Source organism: Balaenoptera borealis (assembly GCF_965194805.1).
Source record: "Balaenoptera borealis genome assembly, chromosome: 18".
Lineage (NCBI taxonomy): Eukaryota > Metazoa > Chordata > Mammalia > Artiodactyla > Balaenopteridae > Balaenoptera > Balaenoptera borealis.
Window position 1 is genome coordinate 9,978,967 of NC_138877.1, and position 19,085 is coordinate 9,998,051.

The 19,085-nt window shown below is 44.4% G+C and overlaps 2 protein-coding genes and 1 pseudogene across 8 annotated transcripts in view; all 3 read right to left on the minus strand.

The window, feature by feature from the left end:
* Positions 1–12,516, minus strand: part of N4BP2L1 (NEDD4 binding protein 2 like 1) — a 35,534-nt gene extending 23,018 nt beyond the window's left edge. For 2 of the 4 annotated variants that reach the window (XM_082366306.1, XM_082366307.1), the window contains exon 1: positions 12,110–12,514. In XM_082366306.1, coding sequence (XP_082222432.1) covers positions 12,110–12,285 — 176 coding nt within the window. In that variant the 5' untranslated portion in view covers positions 12,286–12,514. Of the gene's footprint in view, positions 1–12,109 lie in introns of all 4 variants that reach the window. The other 2 variants (XM_082366305.1, XM_082366308.1) reach the window with 2 other exon arrangements.
* On the minus strand, positions 2,766–6,128 carry LOC309616096 (transmembrane protein 186 pseudogene; annotated as a pseudogene). Its single transcript, XR_014249806.1, has 2 exons — positions 3,408–6,128; positions 2,766–2,780 (listed from the first exon to the last, which is right to left on the minus strand). The product of XR_014249806.1 is annotated as a transmembrane protein 186 pseudogene (transcript).
* A 5,156-nt stretch (positions 12,517–17,672) lies between the features above and the next one.
* Positions 17,673–19,085, minus strand: part of N4BP2L2 (NEDD4 binding protein 2 like 2) — a 74,779-nt gene continuing 73,366 nt past the window's right edge. For all 3 annotated transcript variants that reach the window (XR_014237270.1, XM_082366283.1, XM_082366282.1), the window contains one exon: positions 17,673–17,853. The gene's annotated coding sequence lies outside the window, so the exon portion shown is untranslated. The remainder of the gene's footprint in view (positions 17,854–19,085) is intronic.

Below are 19,085 nucleotides of genomic sequence, written 5' to 3' on the forward strand. Positions count from 1 at the left end.
AGGCGTTGGCTAACAACAGCGGTAACCATTTTTCTTTCTTTTTTTTTTAAATTTATTCATTTATTTTTGGCTGTGTTGGGTCTTCATTGCTGTGCGCAGGCTTTCTCTAGTTGCTGCGAACGGGGGCTACTCTTCATTGCAGTGCGCAGGCTTCTCATTGCGGTGGCTTCTCTTATTGCGGAGCACGGGCTCTAGGTGCGCGGGCTTCCGTAGTTGTGCCTCGCGGGCTCTAGAACGCAGGCTCAGTAGTTGCGGCGCACGGGCTCAGTAGTTATGGCTCGCAGGCTCTAGAGCGCTGGCTCAGTAGCTGTGGCGCACGGGCTTAGTTGCTCCACGGCATGTGGGATCTTCCCAGACCAGGGCTCAAACCCGTGTCCCCTGTATTGGCAGGCGGATTCTTAACCACTGGCCACCAGGTAAGTCCGGTGGTAACCATTTTTCAATATAGAAATGTATCAAATCAACATATTGTACACCTTAAACTTACACAATGTGTTAATTACACCTCAATAAAGCTGGCGGGAAAAAAAAGAAAAGACCAGTGACTGGTACAGCTGAATTAAAACCCAGGCTTCTGGCCTCAGAGCTATACACTAAACCACTGTGATAGAGTGCTATAAAATAAACAAACCACATTTATCCTTTTCTCTAGTGACATTGAGGTTGTTTGCAATTTTCTCTACCATGAACAACTTTTCGTGAATATCACTGTGCCAATCTCCTTGTGCATATGTAGAATGTCTCCTGAGGGTATATACTCCAAGTGGGATAGCTATGGAATCCTTTTTGTTTGTTTTTTGAAAGAACAGAGCAGAGCAGATGTTATTTAAAACTTCCTTCTTTCCTTCAGAAAAAAAATTTTCTCTCTGATAGAATATATGTTCCATGAAGGCAGGGGTTTTTGTTTCTTTTGTTCACTGCTCTATTCTAAGCATCTAGAAGAATGTCAGGTACATGAGAGATAATCAATAAATATTTGGTAACTGTATGAATGTTTCTTGAATGTTAGGCTCTGTTGTCTTAATTATGTAAACTTTGTATAGGGTCCCAAACTGTGTGAGGAGAATTTCTATTTACTCATCTTTACGTGTTGAGAATTTTACCCAAACCTCAGATTTACCCCCAAAGAGGACTGGGAGAGAGACTTCTTAGATTCCAGCACTTCCTCTAGATGTTATTGGAATTCTCCTCAAGGACTTTAAGCTGGGAGGCAGGAAACAGATTCAGTGACCCAACAACCTGAGGAGAATGGGGAGGGAGACATGGCTGTAAACATCTTGGGCCAGTCTCCCCTGAAGCCCGGTGTGGCCTGCCCTTCTTGGTGCTGCCAACCACCATGGCACGGCTGAGCCCTGCCCTTGGAGAGATGGAGCTTAGCCATCACCAGCACCATGGATACCGCCAAGCCACAGTGGCTAAGGGGACTCCAGTGAAGAGTTCCCAGGCTGCCCTACTGCTCACTCTTGCCCTCACTCCTCACACCTCCAAAGCAGGGCATGTTTATGAGATACAAAACCAGACTAACAGCCCTCATGTGCCAGTGTGGCTCCACTGCAGTTTCTAGGAGAAATTCCTTTCATTATCTTGAATGTGAACAGCACCCTTCCAGAGAATCCAGCAATGCCACAGGTTTCCTCTATGTTTTATGTTTTCAACTCAGCCATGCTCTGAAGAAGAGAAGGAATCAGAAGCACACCCACCTCAGCACTAACTTGTTTTTAGCTGTGTTTTCCCAAAATGTCATAAATCAGATACAGACAACAGAATAGTGGCCAGACAGGAAAACTGTCACTTTGGGCTCTTTTTTGACTGCTGTTTAAATGGGAAAACAGCTGTATCTTTGATACTTATTTTTAAATCCCTCTTTAGGATAACTATTGGGTGAAGGAGATGGCACATGAAACATTTTCACATGTAAAACATAGGAATGGGTTTCTTATGAATGGAATTAAGAGAAGTTTTTTTTCTTTTTCTTTTTTTTTCCCCCTCTTGTCTATTTTCAACAGCTCATGCATTCTTTTACATTTCTCTTTATGTGAATAATCTCCTTTTTGGTTTTGTTGTTTACTCAAGACCCATGCTGATTCTGAGCTACCAACTCTTAGGAAGTTTCTGGCGTTAACACATCCATCAAATATTTAGGGCTACTATGTGCCAGGCCTTCTTTTAGGGACTGAACAGAATAAAGCTCCTGATCTCATGGAGCTTGCATCACATCTCATGAAGCTTACCTTCTCATAAAAGAAATAGATAATAAACAAGTATGTATATGCCAAGTGGTGCTAAGTTCAAGAAAGAAAAGAAAGTCAAAGTAAGGGGCAAAGAAGGTTGGAGAGGTGCTACCATGCAGAGGGCCTTTCTGGATGGCAGAGAAGGCCCCTTTCAGACTCTTTTCTTCATCATAACCTTAGAAGGTATGGGTAAAGAACACTGAAATATCCTAGTTAAACAATACTTCAACAGGACTCCTTAATCGTCAAAAGTGGATGTAGGTGTTTTTGTCCATGAACATCACTGGTAAGGTAAGACCACTTTGTGCATTATGAAATCCTGAATCTCAGAAACAAATGCATGATTCTCTGATCCTAACGTCCTCATCTATAACATAAAAACACTCCATGTTAGGATTATTGTAAAGATCCAGTAAGCTAGCATATATAGTGCCTGCATACAGTCAATACTCAGTAAATTTGGGCTTTCTTTTCTGTCTCCATTACTGCCGTACCCTTTCCCAGGCTCTTACCTTGATCAAAACAGATAGCCTTCTCCCCAAGCCATGCCTGCAATGCGACGGAGAGCGTTATGAAGGAACAATCAGAGGTGAGACTAGTTTTCCTCTTATCGTACTATTTCCTCAATCTCATAGAGCCTAGCTATTTTTTTTTTTTTATAGCTGATTCACTTTGTTATAAAGCAGAAACCAACACACCACTGTAAAGCAACTACATGCCAACAAACATGTTAAAAAAAAAAAAAAAAAAGATGTGAAAACCAAAGTTCTGAGAGACTTGACAACCTGCCCCAGGACAGGGATTTGGAAACGGACAGACCCAAGTCTTCTGGCTCCCGCCCCCCACCTCTCTGTCTTTGATTTCACAGCAGTGTAAACTGTTCGAGAGAGCTTAGCATCTCTTCCTCCAAGAACTGGCTCTTAACAGAAACTTCTGGCCATTATCTGAATGTCACACACAAGTGCAGTTAAGAATCTGCACTCAGGGCCTCTTTCTAAACCCAGTTACTCACTTCTACCTCATGAATTTCCTCATCCCAAAAGACAAGTTCCCAGGGGCCCCAGCAAAGTCTCCAGCTGCCCGACCCCCTCCTTCAGCCCCACCCACACCCTCAGGCTTCCTGCAGGAGGCCTGGCTCCTGCCCGTTCACTTGAGCTTGTCCAGCATCCCAAACACCTGTGTGAAACGCTCTCAGTCCAGGATGCGTCCGTAGCGCAGGGTGAGGTAGAAGGTCTGTTTCCCATTGTACTGCTGGATCCGCACAAACAGCTCCTGAGGCCGATCCTGGCTTTCCGTCATGGGGATCACGTCGGCCACAGGGCAGTATGTCTCCTGTCGCCGGCCCCAGAAGGTCAGGTGGGCCACCCGCAGCATGGTGCCCGACTCGTTCACGTACAGGATGCCCACCAGCCTCCGGAAGAAATGGCTCATCCAGCACAACATGGCCAGGGCAAAGCCAGCGATCCCGCCCGCCAGGCACAGGGAGTTGAAGGTCATGAGGCCCTGGGAGTACCAGTAGAGGCCAGGCGGCAAGGCCACCACCGTCAGGGCCGTCTGTGCCACCTTCAGCTGAGACAAGTACCCGAAAACCCTGATGGCATCAAACCGGTACACCATCTGAAATGTCTCTGTCTCTGTGCCGGGTGGTTTCTCCTTGGAGGCTGGTGGCCTGCTTCCCACCCACCTCCTAGGATCCTGCCCACTGCAGCACCACAGCTCGTGGAGAGCCCTTCCCCATGCATCTGGCCCTGGCGACCGCGGCACAGCTCGGAGGAAGGCAGCCATGACTTCAACGCCTGATGCCGGAAGTGCCTAGCTATCTTTAGGTAACTTGGAATGATAATAATTTCATATTGGGTTCCTCTAGAGTCCGAATGGGCCTAGAACGGTTGCCATTATATAGAGAAGAGCTCGTCAAAATGCCAAGAAGGAACCAGGGCACTAAGTTGGGTTATGTTATAAATATCCTGTCATGTGAGCGAATGAGGAAGAAACATGAGATAACTCTGGGAGGTCAGTGTTGGCTATCTCTCCCCAACACATCGTAGTCAGGATAAATATGAATACTTATTTAGAAATCCAAATCTCATCTCTTCCCATGGCCCTCAATGGTACCACATTAATAAAGAAAATTGGGGCTTCCCTGGTGGCGCACTGGTTGAGAATCCGCCTGCTAATGCAGGGGACACGGGTTTGAGCCCTGGTCCGGGAAGATCCCACATGCCGCAGAGCAACTAAGCCCATGCGCCACAACTACTGAGCCTGCGCTCTAGAGCCCGCCAGCCACAACTACTGAAGCCCGTGTGCCTAGAGCCCATGCTCCACAACAAGAGAAGCCACCGCAATGAGAAGCCCACGCACTGCAATGAAGAGTAGCCCCAGCTCACCACAACTAGAGAAAGCCCACGTGCAGCAACGGAGACTCAAAATGCAGCCGAAAATAAAATAAATAAATAAGATTAATTCCTTGGTAATTTTTTTTTATATTAGAAGAAACATATCACCAATACTGACAAATAATAACATGTGGCTTCCTTACCCTGACAGTTGAAATCCAGGTAAACTAAGCCCGCTTAATAGGGCCTTTACCTGTTTTTTCATGAACAGTAGATCGAAACCAAACTCATTATACTTTTACCACCTTACTCCCACTAGCCTCTTCCTTTGGTGCAGAAGAAAAAGCTCTGATTAGAAATAAGGAGAATTCATCGCTATGAACTTGATCAAGATATACAACTTCTTGAAATAATGTCATTTGCAGCAATATGGATACAACTAGAGATTATCATACTAAGCAAAGTAAGTCAGAAAGAGAAAGACCAATACCAAGTGATATCACTTATATGTGGAATCTAAAATACAATACAAATCAACGTATCTACAAAACAAAACCAGACTCACAGATATAGAGAACAGACTTGTGGTTGCCAAGGGGGAGGTGGGGAGGGGAGGGAAGGAATGGGAGTTTAGGATTAGCAGAGGCAAACTATCATATATAGGATGGATAAACAAAAAGGTCATACTGTATAGCACAGGCAACCATATTCAATATTCTGTGACAAACCATAATGGAAAAGAATATGAAAAAGAATATATATATATATATGTGTGTGTATATATATATGTATAACTGAGTCACTTTGCTGCACAGAAATTACACAACATTGTAAATCAACTATACTTAAAAAAGGTATATAACTTCTCAGAGTTTAGTGTCTTGAGCTTGGACTAGATGAACTCTGTGGGAACTTCTTGTTCATCTCCTGAGATCTTCCTATGAGAACATTCTTCCCCTTTCATTTCTTCCTCTATTCTTACTGCTTCTCTAATCATAACCACATCTGCGACACTATATTGCCCAATTCAGCAGGGTCTTCTTCCACTACCCCGACAGCTCCAGGACTGTGGGTGGTGGGGATTCTCCTGTGTTACCTTTCTAGTAAGTGATTGCGAACACACACTGCACAGTGTGTTCTTACTCTCTGTGAACATAGGAAGCACATACAGTACTCACTCATCCCAGCCTCCAAAGAGAGGCACTGCAAGGATTCTCAGCGATGGGGAGAAGAGATTCAGGACCCACCTTAGGAAAATTACTAAAAATATAAAAAGTAGCTTCTCCAAGTAGACCTAAGTGGCTAAAACTCTGAGATGTCACCTGCCTGATACTCTATTTTCATATACACAGACTTGGAATACTGCCAACTTCCTATTTTGACCTTGCTTTTATTTATGAGAGCCCTAACCTCATAATTAAAAACACCATGGTCCAGGCCTGCTGGCTTAGAGCACTGTGGAGTGAGTACACTTTGGGGTCTAATTACTCACTACTTAGTTAACTAATCCCCTCTTCTCACTGTTTCCCGTATTTTTTTAAAAATTGTGTTTGTTTGTGAAGTATACCTTTGTCCCCATCTCTGTCCCATCATTGCATCACATCAGGAAAGCATCCTTTCACCTCCTTGGAAAGCTGTAATGCCAAGAAATAATGAAAAGGTATTTCTTTTGATGGAAAATTCCATGTCGTCCAGAGATAAGAATGAGGAGAAAAGACAGCTGTCAGTGAACATCCTTTGAACCTTCCAAATCCATGTTACAAACCATTTTTGATGGTGCCAAAACAAACTAGCACATTGCAAAGGACATATGTCCTAGAGTGTGGTCCCCAGACTTTGCTTTGATACGTAAAGATTCAAAAAAATTCCGGGGACTGACTTAAGGTTGACAACTTTTAATTTTTCAAATAACGTCATTAAGAAAAAAAAAAAGACTATACTATTGCCATTTCATTTCATTTCATTTCAAAAGGACAATTTAGTGGTATATCCATGCGAGGGAATGCTATTCAGCCATGAAGTAATGAGGTTCTGACACATGCTACAACATGGATGAAGCCTGAAAACATTAAGCTAAGTGAAATAAGCCAGACACGAAAGGACAAATACTGTATGATTCCACTTATATGAGGTATCTAGAGTAGGCAAATACATGGAGACAGAAAGTAGATCAGAGGTTACCAGGGGCTGAGGGGAAGGCAGGAGGATGAGGAGTTATTGCTTAATGGGTACAGAGTTTCTGTTTGTGGTGATAAAAAATTTTTTAAAAAGATAGTGGTGATGGTCGCACATCATGTAATTAATACCAATTAATCGGACACTTAAAAGCAGTTAAAATGTCCACACACGCACAGAAGAAAGCACAGAGGTAAACAGACGTCCACAGATGTTTTCACTGAAGTCAGAGGATAGAACAGGTGCAGATCCAAGTGAGTTTATCAGTTCAGCTGTGGAAAAAGAAATAGTTCTGGATCACGTGCTGAGAGTGAAAGGGTCTTAGGATTGGAATCCTGTTTCTTCTCTCAACCCTGTACTCCTTTATCCAGATTTTAACATTCTCCATGATCTGGCCCTGGGTTTACCTAACCAACACACTCACTAATATGAACAACCCACTGCAGTCAAACCATGCTCCTCATGAGCCTAGAACATCCAGCTCTTTCCCATCTCCATCTCCTTATTCATGATGGTAATCCTCTTCCTTTGTTCAGTCACATCCTCCTGGTCGTCAAGGCCAGTTCAAGAACCATCTCCACATGGAGGAGACTAGCTCTTCCCTAATTATCCTATCTTCCTAACCATGCTCAACTCCCCTGGCCTTGAACACCACCAGCAAAGAACAGGCTATTCCCCATGAGACTTTACTTACCTACAGCAGTGTACTGGTTATTGTCTTCCATTTGTTGGTCTTGTGTAGGCTCCTTCTCTTAACCTTATTTTGTATATACCTTACTAAGCAAGTGCTAACAGTCTTATAAGTACTCAGTAAATACTACTATTGTTGACTAGTGAAAAATTAACAATAGTTGGTATTTATATGGCCCACACATTCATCGGTGCTTTCACATTCATAATCATAGGATCCTTGTTGACCACAGTACCTTAAATCCTCACAATAAACTTACTAATGGAATATTAGCTTCATTTTAATGAAAAAGAACCTGAAGTGTTCAATCAAGTGCCCTATGCTAGTTCATATGCTAATTAATAAAAATTAATAAAATATTAAATTAATTAATAGCACCAAATAATTAAAATCAGTCTCCTTACAGATTAAAAAAGCTTCCTAGTATGTCCAATCGAGAATAAACCTAGGAAAGCCTTTTTATATAGAAAATGACATATTTACTTGGTTATTTAATAAATGCTCCATCACACAACCTAGGTCTATCGAGCCAAGTTACTGAATAAAACTATTTGCAGCTAACTTAAAAAGTTATTTTCACCTTTAAAAAGTTAACAAGTAATATGTATTTGTTGCGGAAAAAATGAGAAAATAACTCAGGGGCAAAAGTCTATATTCCATCCCACTGCCTAAAAATCAACAACTATTGTAACCTAGCAGGACCCCATGGGGGCATGCCCGGGACAGGCCTTCCCCCAAATCCTCTGCTTTGGCTCCTCTCCGAAGTATCTAGATAATAGTATTTGACGCACATTTCCTGAGTTGTCTTGCAGATGTAAAAAACTCCCCTCTCCAACAAAAGGAAGATGTTAACTACTTGATGACCATAAACACACAGCTCCAGGCCTCCTGGAGCCTAAGGACTGATAATGTTAATCCCTGTGATACCACCCTGCTACCTCACCATCAGCCAATCAGAGAACCGTGCACAAGCTAATCACATACCCTGCGACCCGCCCCCTCCACCTGGCTTTTAAAAGTGCATTGCCGAAGCCCTTCCGGAAGCTCAGGGCTTTTTAGGGCATGAACCACCTCTTTTCCTTGCATGGCCTTCCAATAAACCTTTCTCTGTTCCAAACTCCGACGTTTCAGTTTGGCCTCACTGTGCGTTCGGCACACTAACTTGCGTTGACACTGTGAACAATATCTTTTTACACATTTCTTTGAACAGGAAATGGAATTTTTGTGTATTTATTTGTAGTCAAATGTACATCTATGTTCTCACTAATGACTCATGACTTATAAGCCAATCCTCTATTTTTGTACACTTAAGTTGGCTCACATTTTTTGTTTTTCATATTTTTTTCTATCACATCAAAAACTCTGCTGAACATCCCTCTATCCTCATGCACTTGTCCAGTTACTGTCTTAGGATGAATTCCTGGAAGCAGGACTTACAGGTCAATGGTAAAAACCTATTTTTGAAATGCTTTTTAAATGAAACAGAGGTGACAAAACACATATAAGGGACAAGCTAAATTTTTAGTACTCTGATGTACTTAAAAACTTTAAACCAGATACAACTCCAACTGTTTTTTTTTTAACCTGTCCAAAGAATTTAAATAGATGGTTTCCACATTCCAGTCCCTGCAAACTATGAAAACATATAGGTGAAAAGCATAGAAATCTAACATTGATTTGGAAGACCAGATATATCCTAATTTCAAAAACATTTTTAATTCTTTAATCAAATGAGAAACAAAAGTTAAGCAGAAAAAAGCTGAACCCGCATTTGTAAAAACGATCTCCAAGTTTTAAAGAAAAAAAAGTTTTATTCTTCTGATCTAAGAAATACATGTTCATTATAGAAAATTTGGAAAATACATAGAATAATGAAAATATGAATTTCCCAGAATCCAACAATACATAAGATAGGCTTACAGTTTTACTATTTTCTTACACATGTATTTTTTAACAATTTGCCATTCTCCTTCTCTCCCCAACCTGACCCCCCAACAAAAAAGTGGGGAAGGCAGCTCTTTGAGGCACATGGCCTGTCACATCCACTACACCTTGCAACCTCCCTGCAGACCTCTCTCCTCGCTGAGCTGTGGACTGTCCTTGCCTACTTTCCTGATTTCCATGTAAATGCACAACCCACCCCAAAGCAGGGCCAAAGTCCTGTGCTCTCAGAACTGCCAATGCCCAGCCTATCAAGAGAACTCACAATGTCAACTCCCAGCTGCCTCCTTCACTTCAGAGCCAGACTTCTCCCTAAGAACACCTTGAAGATTATCTCTGCTGATCAACATCTTCGGCAGTAACTAATGCCTCTTAAAATTTATACAGCACTTTAAAGTTTAACAAGTTCTCTCATACACATTTAATCCTCACAAGAGTCCTCTGAAGTAGACAGAGCAGATAGCCCTATTTAAAAGGGAAGGAAACTGAGGTGCAGAGGAGTTGAGATCGTAGCTAGTCAGTGGCAGAGCTTGGACCTCCCTGGCAGTCCAGTGGTTAAGACTCTGCACTTCCAGGGCAGGGGGTGCGGATTCAATCCCTGGTCGGGGAACTAAGATCCCACAAGCCGTGGGGCACAGGCAAAGGAAAAAAAAAAAAAAAAAGAAGCCATAAATTGACTCAAAGGTCAGAGCTCCTTACCTAGCAATTATTAACAAAACATTTTTAAGTCTGACAACTAGAAGTTAAGAGCTAGAAAGATCTTCAGTAAATCATCTAATTCCTTCTCAGTATTCACATGTAAAGGAAAGTAAAAAGAAAAGGCAGGTGATTGCCCAAAGTCACCAAATATTTTGTGATGAAGAGGATCTAAAGGCACAATCTTCAGACTCCCAGGGCAGTGCTCACACCAGTCATCCCTAGAGAGATGTTCTTTAATAAGCTGGACTCTCATCCGGTGTCTTCCGCTTAGCCAAATGTCAATCAGGAATTAAAATCCTAAAAGTGTAGAATGTTAGAGCCAGAAGGGACCTTAAAGACTACCCAGGCCAATCCACTCGCTTTAGAGATGAGGAAAGTGAGGTCCAAAACCCACGGCTTCTGCTGTTCAGTTCTGTGCACCTTCCACTCACCATATTACTTCCCTTCTTTAGTTATAAACAAAATCTGGCCAAGGATGTTTACTGCCTTCTCGGACACAGTGTGTGATAGGCCACAGATCAGCAAAGCCAAAGTAAAACTGATCGGGATTTGATTTCAGAAGATACCTTGTTGGTAACAGATGCACCCACCATGACTGTATCATAAAATAACCACGTTCTGCTGGGTTCTAGGCAGGCTCCCCCATTCTCTACCCAGACAGAGAAAAGGCCTATTGAAATGTGCGTGTTTCTTAGAAAAGGGTACCAATGGCCCTTTGGAAGTCGCCCATCTCTTGAATCTGTGAAAATGTAGCAATATTGTTTTGCTAAAGGCTTCTACTCCACAAATCAACCAGGAATCCTAACTAAAACTGGCAGCACAACACCAGGGCTGTCACAGTTCCCTGACCCTAAAGGACCCAGACCCTCCTCCCACGGTCTTTGTGTACCATTCAAATCCGCTTCTCAATGTGTGCTACCACCTTGATTCTTCTTCTTTGGTTCCACAGTTCGATGGCCAGTCCCATGGTTCTACAGCTAGCCTTACCTCTCTGGTGAGATGGAAAGCTCTTTGAGGGCAAGGAACCACTTCTATTGAACACATGCTACTGAGAGAACACTGTGCTTTGCAGGGTAAAATACGGCCCCTACCTTCAAGAAACTTACACAAGGATAAACAAAACCATGTGCAAAACCAAGCGCAGCCACAGAGGTGTAAACAGGAAGCGGTGGAGCCCAGAGGGCGAGGATAATAAGCCTGAGTCGTAAAGGGCTGGTGGAATCAGTAGGAGAGAGGGCGGTAGAGGGCAAGCCGGGCAGGCAAACCAGGCAGGCGGGCCAGCGCCAGCAAAGGCAAGGAGAGAAACAGTTCAGCGCTGCAGGAACATCAGGCGCAGGACAGAGTGGAGGGAGCTGAGGCTGGAGCGGCGGGCCTAGCAACGTGGGCGCAGCAACGAGGCCGTGCAATTCGCGCTGACCCGATACGGGGCCGCTGGCGCACCTCGCGAGTAAACCAATTTGGGCTCCCGTTGCGAAGCTCTGTCAGTGACGGCCTCCAGCGGCCGCGCAACCCCCTCCCCCGGGCACCTGTGCGCCTTCGCAGCCGCCAAAGCACACGCAGGGCTGCCTCCCTCCGCCAGATTTTCTACGCGGCCGCGCGCCCGGGTCCCAGCCCCTGCCCCTGGGCCCCCGCTTCTCCGCTCAGGTTTAAAACGCCTGTTGCCGCACCGTGGCGGGTGCCTGCGTACCAGCGGGCGGCCCGGCGGTTTCCTCTGCAGTCGCCATCGGGCTTTCCTGAAGAAGACTGCCCGCGGGCCGCCGACCCCGCGCTGCGAGGCTGGGGGCGAAGGCTACCCGCCCGGCTGGCGCAGGGGCCGCGCGGGGGCCGGTGCCATCTGGGGCTCGCGCCAGGCGCAGTGCCGACAGCCGTCCTCCTGCGAGGGTGCAGCATGGAAACCAACGGGACGGGCCACCCGCGTCTCGAGCCCGCGGCCCGGCCGGCACCGGGTGGCCCGGCTTCCCCCCGGCAGGCTCGGGCCGGGGCCGGGCAGGGGGCTCGCTCGGCCGGGTCCGCGCGGCGCCCGGACGCGACATTACCTGGCCAGCGTAGTTTTCCCCGAGCCCGGGAGGCCTCGCAGGAGGTAGAGGTGTTTCCGAAAGCTGTGGCGGCGCGGAGGTGTCCCACGCGGGGGCGGCGGGGCGGGCGGCCGAGGCGGCTGCTGCTGCTGCCGGAGGCTCAGCCTCCCAAAGGATTCAAGAAAACTCTCCTCCATGGGGTGGAGGCTGGCTGCGAGAATACTGCGTTCCCCTTCCTGAAGTCACGGTCTTGGCCAAAGCTGTTGTTTTTGTGGCTCTCCGGCCATGTGATAGATGGAGGGGCGGGCGCTCGGAGCCCAGCCCCTCCTTCCCACCCTCCCGAACTGCGCTGCGTGGGAGGGGTCGTCCCTACCTGGAAAGCTGGGGACGCTGGGAGACTGACAGCCGGGAAAACCTGGGCAACGCGACCTCCGCCCCCCTCCCCCCTGCCTCCCCGCCCCCCCCACGCCTCCCGGTGCCCTTCGCCCTGGGGGCAGAGGCCCACCGGGTGGGGCACTGGACACTTCCCTGGGCCGCCCGCATGGAAGGCAGGCCTTCTGCAAAAGTCCTCCCCCACCCCACCATCCACTGGCCTAGACCTTGAAAGTGAAATTATTTTAGTTGACGATAAGAGACCGTGAACAGCATTTTGAACAGTAACAGTAAAGACCTTTGTCTCCCCCAATTCGTGAGCACCAATATCTGGCTGGTGTCCCAACGGCTAACACCACTCTCCCAGGGCCTGTATCTTTTCCTTTTTTTTAATCCTTCTTTATCAGCCTGCCAAAAATATTCTTAGAAAGCTTTGTTGCCTCTACATAACTTTAGAAATCTCTTCTTCTTCAAAAAAAAGCACCTCTTAAAACTCAGATTGATTTATGAACAGTAGTATAAACTAGGCCTCCTGAGAAGGACAGGCTACTGCCCAGGTTCATGCCCTGTTGCCACAGGAAAGGGATGGCCTCCCTAGGAGCTTTCAGCTCCCCAAGGAAAGGAGCAGTCTACTGAAACAACAGAAAAGCATCCAGAATTAAGTTCTAAGTTCCAGGAACTGGTGAGCGCCAGTTGGTTGATCACCACAGTACTCTCCACTGTTTCACACTCAGGAGTGTGATAGAGAGATCCTATTTTCTGAACTAAAATTCAAGATGCATGGACTGAAAGAGACAATATTAAAAATTAACACCATCCTGGAACAATCCGGGATATATGGTGGCTTTGGCTGTAATAACCATTGTAAAGTAAATACATTTTGTTTCTGGCAGCTAAGGTATGAAAATTTTGAAAAGGAATTCTGAAGAAAAGCAATTTCCTTCTAAAACAAAACCCAGAGATTGCACAATAAGCTTCAGCGGAAGGGACTATCCAAGTACGGGGGGGGCTCCGTGCTGACAACTTCACCTTCCTCTTGGGGTGCTGCGGAGGGGGGATGGGAGGGAGATGAGTTACTCTCTTGAAAAATCCCTTCCCAGCATTGGAGGAAGGATTCTTAGCACTTCTGAGAAACACTGAAATTTCAAAAGCTTCTCTAAATATTAGGGGGAAACCATAAGGAATAGAGAATATACATGAATCATAAAAATACTGATGCTTATAATGTATGTAGCCTATCACACTTCCATGTATCTACAATACTTCTTACAAGACCATTTTTGCCCAGCCTCAAATACTACCTTTTTCATTCTAGACTTGCACTCTCTAACATAGGAGCCAATAACCACATGTGGCTATTGAGCACTTGAAATACTGGTCCAAACAACAGCAGGTCCAAACTGAGATTAAAATACACTGAATTTCAAAGCTTCAGTATGAAAAAAAAGAATGTAAAATATCTCAATAATTTTTATATTGATGTGTTGAAGTGATAACATGCTGTGTATTGGGTTAATATATTATTAAAACTAATTTCATGTTTCTTTTTGCTTTTTTAACTTGGCTAGTAGAGAAGTCTAAATTACATATGTGGCTGACATATTTCTTTTGGACAGTGCTGCATGAGACTTCTGTCCATTTCTATTTCCTTCTATAGAGGTTGTCCCAGACAGCGTGGGAGAGGGCAGCAGGAAGACACACAGCTTTGGGGGCTAGAAGTTTCGGCACACTGAGTCTGCAGTGCCTGTGGCAGCTGAAGCAACGAAGTAGATGCTGGAAAATGTGAATGTGCTATTAGAAGAGAGGTCTGAGCCGGAGACAGAGCTTTGGAAATCCTTCCCCTGTGAGAAGAAGATAGAAAATAGAGCAGACGGCTGAAGAGGGGGCTCGGGGACAGCATTTAAGGACAGTCTTTGAAGTGGATCTACTGAAGGAGAGTACGAGAGAAAGAACTGTAAGATAGTGTGTGGAGCCCCAGGGAGGGAGAGTTCAAGGAGGAGAAAATGGTTGGCAGTATCTGAAGGTGACCCCTGACACTTCTCCTTTCTCTTAGCTCCCAGATTTAACTAGTCAACAAGCCCTGTTTTTCCCAATTTATTCCTCAGAACCACACTGTTTAAAGCTATCTGTGTATCTGTTTCCTACCACTAGACTGTAAGTTCAAAGGCAAGGACAGCGTTGCCCTTGTCACCCCAAGAGCTAACACAGCGTCTGACATTCAGAGATGCTCAATAGTTGTATATGGACCCGAACTGCTTTCTCAGTAGATGAGTCTGAGCTTGGGATTTACTAAAGATTAAGACTGAAAAAAGATAGTGATAACGTCAGCTAAGGACTAATGTAAACAGTCAGTGACCTTATTGGCAGATCTGAGAACCACCCTGCTCCCAGATAGTATCTACGTTCAGATCCTTACCAGCCCTATCTAGGTGGCAGCCTCCAGAGAGGAAGGCTACCCCCGAGTCAGAGGATCCCTGTGATAACACTCCTTCATGCCCTCAGTTCAGCCAACCAGCTTTTCAGCTCTAAGGTTCTGTTACATTTCTCTAGAAGGTGATGACCAGCACAATCTCACGTTGCTGCACTACAAACCATTACCATGGTAGACATAAAGAAAATAATCTTAGGAGTAATTTCTGGCAAATGAAGAAACATTCAAATGTTTCCCTAATTATTACTGTTTAACAAGATGTGGAAAAATAAGAGCCTGCACAGGAAGAGCCACTGGAAACCAGGAATTTAACCCTCAAACCTACAGTTCCAAATACCCCACGATTTGGAATGCTCAATTGTAAGTCAGCCCTGGGTTCCTCCCCTGCAGATGCCAAGATGGCAGAAAGTCTGAAACCAAGATGAAGTTTCCAGAGCAGGCTAACCAAAGACCCTGTAACACAGTAGAACCATTTAAAATATATAGGTAGTAGCTTCCCAATTTTCTCTAATCCTATGTCCTTTCTTCACCTACCAAAAGCTTCTGATTTTTTACTCAAAAAAATGCCTTATATACATACTTATTCACCTTGTTACATAAGTGACATGAATTGAAAGGACAGGAAAGCATCCCTCTGTGCCTGCTTAGCTGTTTCTATGGTGGACCACTCATTGCTACAGCACCTCCAGCTCTCACCTTCCACCACAGTCTGCACTATTTGGCCATTCAGAGGTAGTGCCTCTCTACTTAAAACTGCTCCCTCCTGGCTCTTCCCTTATTCTTCCCCTAGAAGCTCGATGGAGGATGCAGAAAGCTGGAAGAGGTTAGGGGAAGGGGGACAAGGGGAGAGCAGTCATGCAGAGTATGTCTGCTTGGCTGAATTGACAGGGGAAATGCTCAGGAATCTGGTGGCCTAGGATAAGTCTGCTAATGCAGAAATGTCCTCTGGGTAAGACTGATTTTGCTCATTCTAACCTCACACTGCCTCTGCCTCCTATATTCCTTCCCTCTCTCTATTTGGCATCACACTCCTCCCCAAAGGCGATGGCCATAATTCTATTTCCACAGCACCTAGTATTTGCCACTGTGCACAGGGACACTTGAGGAGTATAAGCTTTGAGGAGGAAGCCTGGGAGGTGGGGAAAGTAGCCCCAACCCATTTTTCTAAAGCTCCATTCTGGAAATTAGAGCAAGGTAATAAAGGCAGGAGCTGGAGAAAGCTGGGGGCATCCTGGAACCTAAGTACAAGCCTAGGTGGGTAGTTAGCTGGTATGCATCAATACAGTACAAAGAAGTCTCAGAACTGGTCACCACCCCTGCCATACTCACTGTTAAATATTTATGATATTACCCTTGCTTACAGCCATGGTGGTGTGGACTCTAATGTATTCATTAGAAATCCATAATTGTTGCTGTCGAAGTCTCCTAAGAAAGCAAACATTTGCCAGATGCCAGAGTCTCCTCTGCTTCAACCCTAATCCTGATCAGCTCTTCCCTGAAATCATCCCATCCCAGGCCAAAGGTAAGTCCAGTTTCACAACGGCTCTAGGAGCCTGCACAGAGAGCAAGACCTTAGGGAGTTCAACCAAACAGTGAAGACCTCGGTCTCTGTCTGGAAGAGACTAACAGTCTAGTAGAAAGATAAACTGAAACTGTACAGAATGAACATAGGAAAAACATTGAGCTATTTTAAATAAAGTGCTCAGTTCCTGATTAAGCAGACAGAACTCAAATACTTAACTTCCACTCCCTCACTGAAACCCCACGAAAATGTAAAGGTTTTTTGGCGGGGTGGGTAATCATTATTATTTTTAAGTATAAACTGTAAGAAAAGAGAGAAGATCACAGCAACAAAATTTCAAAAACTGGAAAGCAAAAGGCCCAGTGTTAATTAATTTGGAAAAAAATTTAAAAATAAAACTTGAATTACAGAAAGCCAAGAAACAATACCATTTACACTGCATCACCCCTAAAATTTCAGGAATTGGAAGATTTAGGGCTCGACGTGGGGCTCTAAACAGGAAGGTCAGTTGAAAGTCCGTTTAAGAAACAAATGTCCACACAGTCAGGCAGCTGCCCACCCCCTACAGAAGCCTGGAGGTTTATTCTCTGGAGAAGATAAAACAGGATGAGGAGGAGTAAGAGGCAAGATAAGGCAGGCAACACTCCCTTTCTGAAAACAGAGAGATTACATAAATGCCTACATGTTGAATAATGAGAAATCACCCCTTAATTTATATTTTTCAAATACGAATTTTTGTATTTGAAGTTTGTTAAGTACAAGTAAACTAAAATAATAGTAATAATAAAAATAATTATTATTGTAGTATAGTGCAAGTCCCACAATCCCTAACCAAAATCCTTGAGGTCAGATATGTTTCAGAATTTAGGAAGTTCTAAGTGGGGTCTAGGGCACCCCTGGTAACTTAACACATTAATATTTCTGCAGTAAAATGTCTGAAGAGTCACACTAAGTGGGATAAATAAGGAGTAAAATTAACCTGTCTGTTTGGGTCAAGTCTTGCTGTCAACTTAGTTTTCATGCCAAACATTTCAGAAACAAAACAAAATAAAAACAACTTTTGGTTTTCAGAGTTTTTTGGATTTCAGAATTCTAGAAATGGAATCATGGACCCATACTTGGATATAGGGCCTATCCTTCTATTCTGATGCAATTTTAAAAATAAGCTACTCAAGTTTTCTGTGCCTTATTTTCTTCATGAAACAAAGTAGGGCAAATATCTTCAAAATTAGATAATAAAATGTTCAAGTTGTTACCTCTTTCGTTGAGTTTTTTATTAGTAATCAGGAAACTGATTAAGAACAGTTGAACAGATTATTCAAACCAATTTCGGTATCCACTGAGTGTATCGCTCTAAATTATCCTTCAGGTTGGCACTTAGCACTCACTCTTTCTTGATGATGAGGATCTTCAACAGTACCAGGAAGACGGAGACTTCAACTACAAACAAACACAAGCCCAGACAAGTCCAGACAAAATGGTGACATGAATGGAGTTTGCTGTCAGTTTCCCAAACTCCTGACCTACTTATGCCATCCCCTCACATCTAGAACTTCACATTGTCCCCACAGCCCCGCACTCTGCCTGGTCCTGCCTCATTCAAGAGCCTGTCCTCCTGATTATGCCCAACTTCCCGTCTCTAAATCAAAACCTGGTCTATGTCCCATTCCCTGATGATCCAGCTATTTACATTATAAAGTTAATAATAAATACACTTAATTCATGCAAATGTGTTAATAAGTTTATTGAGTCGATATGTTGCTCTCCTAGATCAGTGGTCCCCAACCTTTTTGGCACCAGGGACCAGTTTCGTGAAAGACAATTTTTACACGGGTGGTGGGGGGGGGGGGCGGATATATGATGGTTCAGGTGGTAATGTGAGTGATGGGGAGTGCAGAAGAAGCTTCACTCACTCGTCTGCCACTCACCTCCCGCTGTGCGGCCCAGTTTCTAACAGGCCTCGGACCTGAACCGGTCCAAGGCCCAGGGGTTGGGGACCCCTGTCCTAGACAACACAATTTCTGTTCTGCCAGGGGCATTTCAAAGACAAAGCTGTAACCAACTAAGGTACTTAGGGGAAGGGAATTAACCCTAACTAAGAGCCTATTATTTTTCAGGCACTATGCTAAGAACTTTGCACAAGTTATTTCATTTAATCCTCATTTATTATCCCCATGACAGGTTGGTATTATAAATGTAATTTTTTTACAGGTGAAGAAATTGAGGCTCTGAGAGGGTAATTTGTTTAAGGTCACATAGTCAGTCAGCGGTAGCTTCAAGATGCGAACCCATCTTCTTTCCAGCACTCTGCCCTACGTCCTTAAAGAAGTGAGGCAATATAAACACCCTGGCCACCAGCAGGAAGAGGATTTTAAAATAGGCAGGGATTTGAGGCTCCCAGAGCCAACCACATTCTCCTGCTATTTCCTTCTTTCTAAATTTCTGTTTACCCCTTGATGCCGACTGATCATTATGCCAAACACAAAACTAGGAGGCCCATTCTCATTACAATTATAAAAAACCTGTACATGGCTACAGCACTCATAAAATTCCCCAACAAGAGAGGACAAATAATTAGGGATGACTGCTCTGCGAGGTTCACAGAGGGCAGTTCGTTTAGCATGAATATAGAAGATGAACATAAAAATCAAAAAAGTATGGTCCATAAAGTG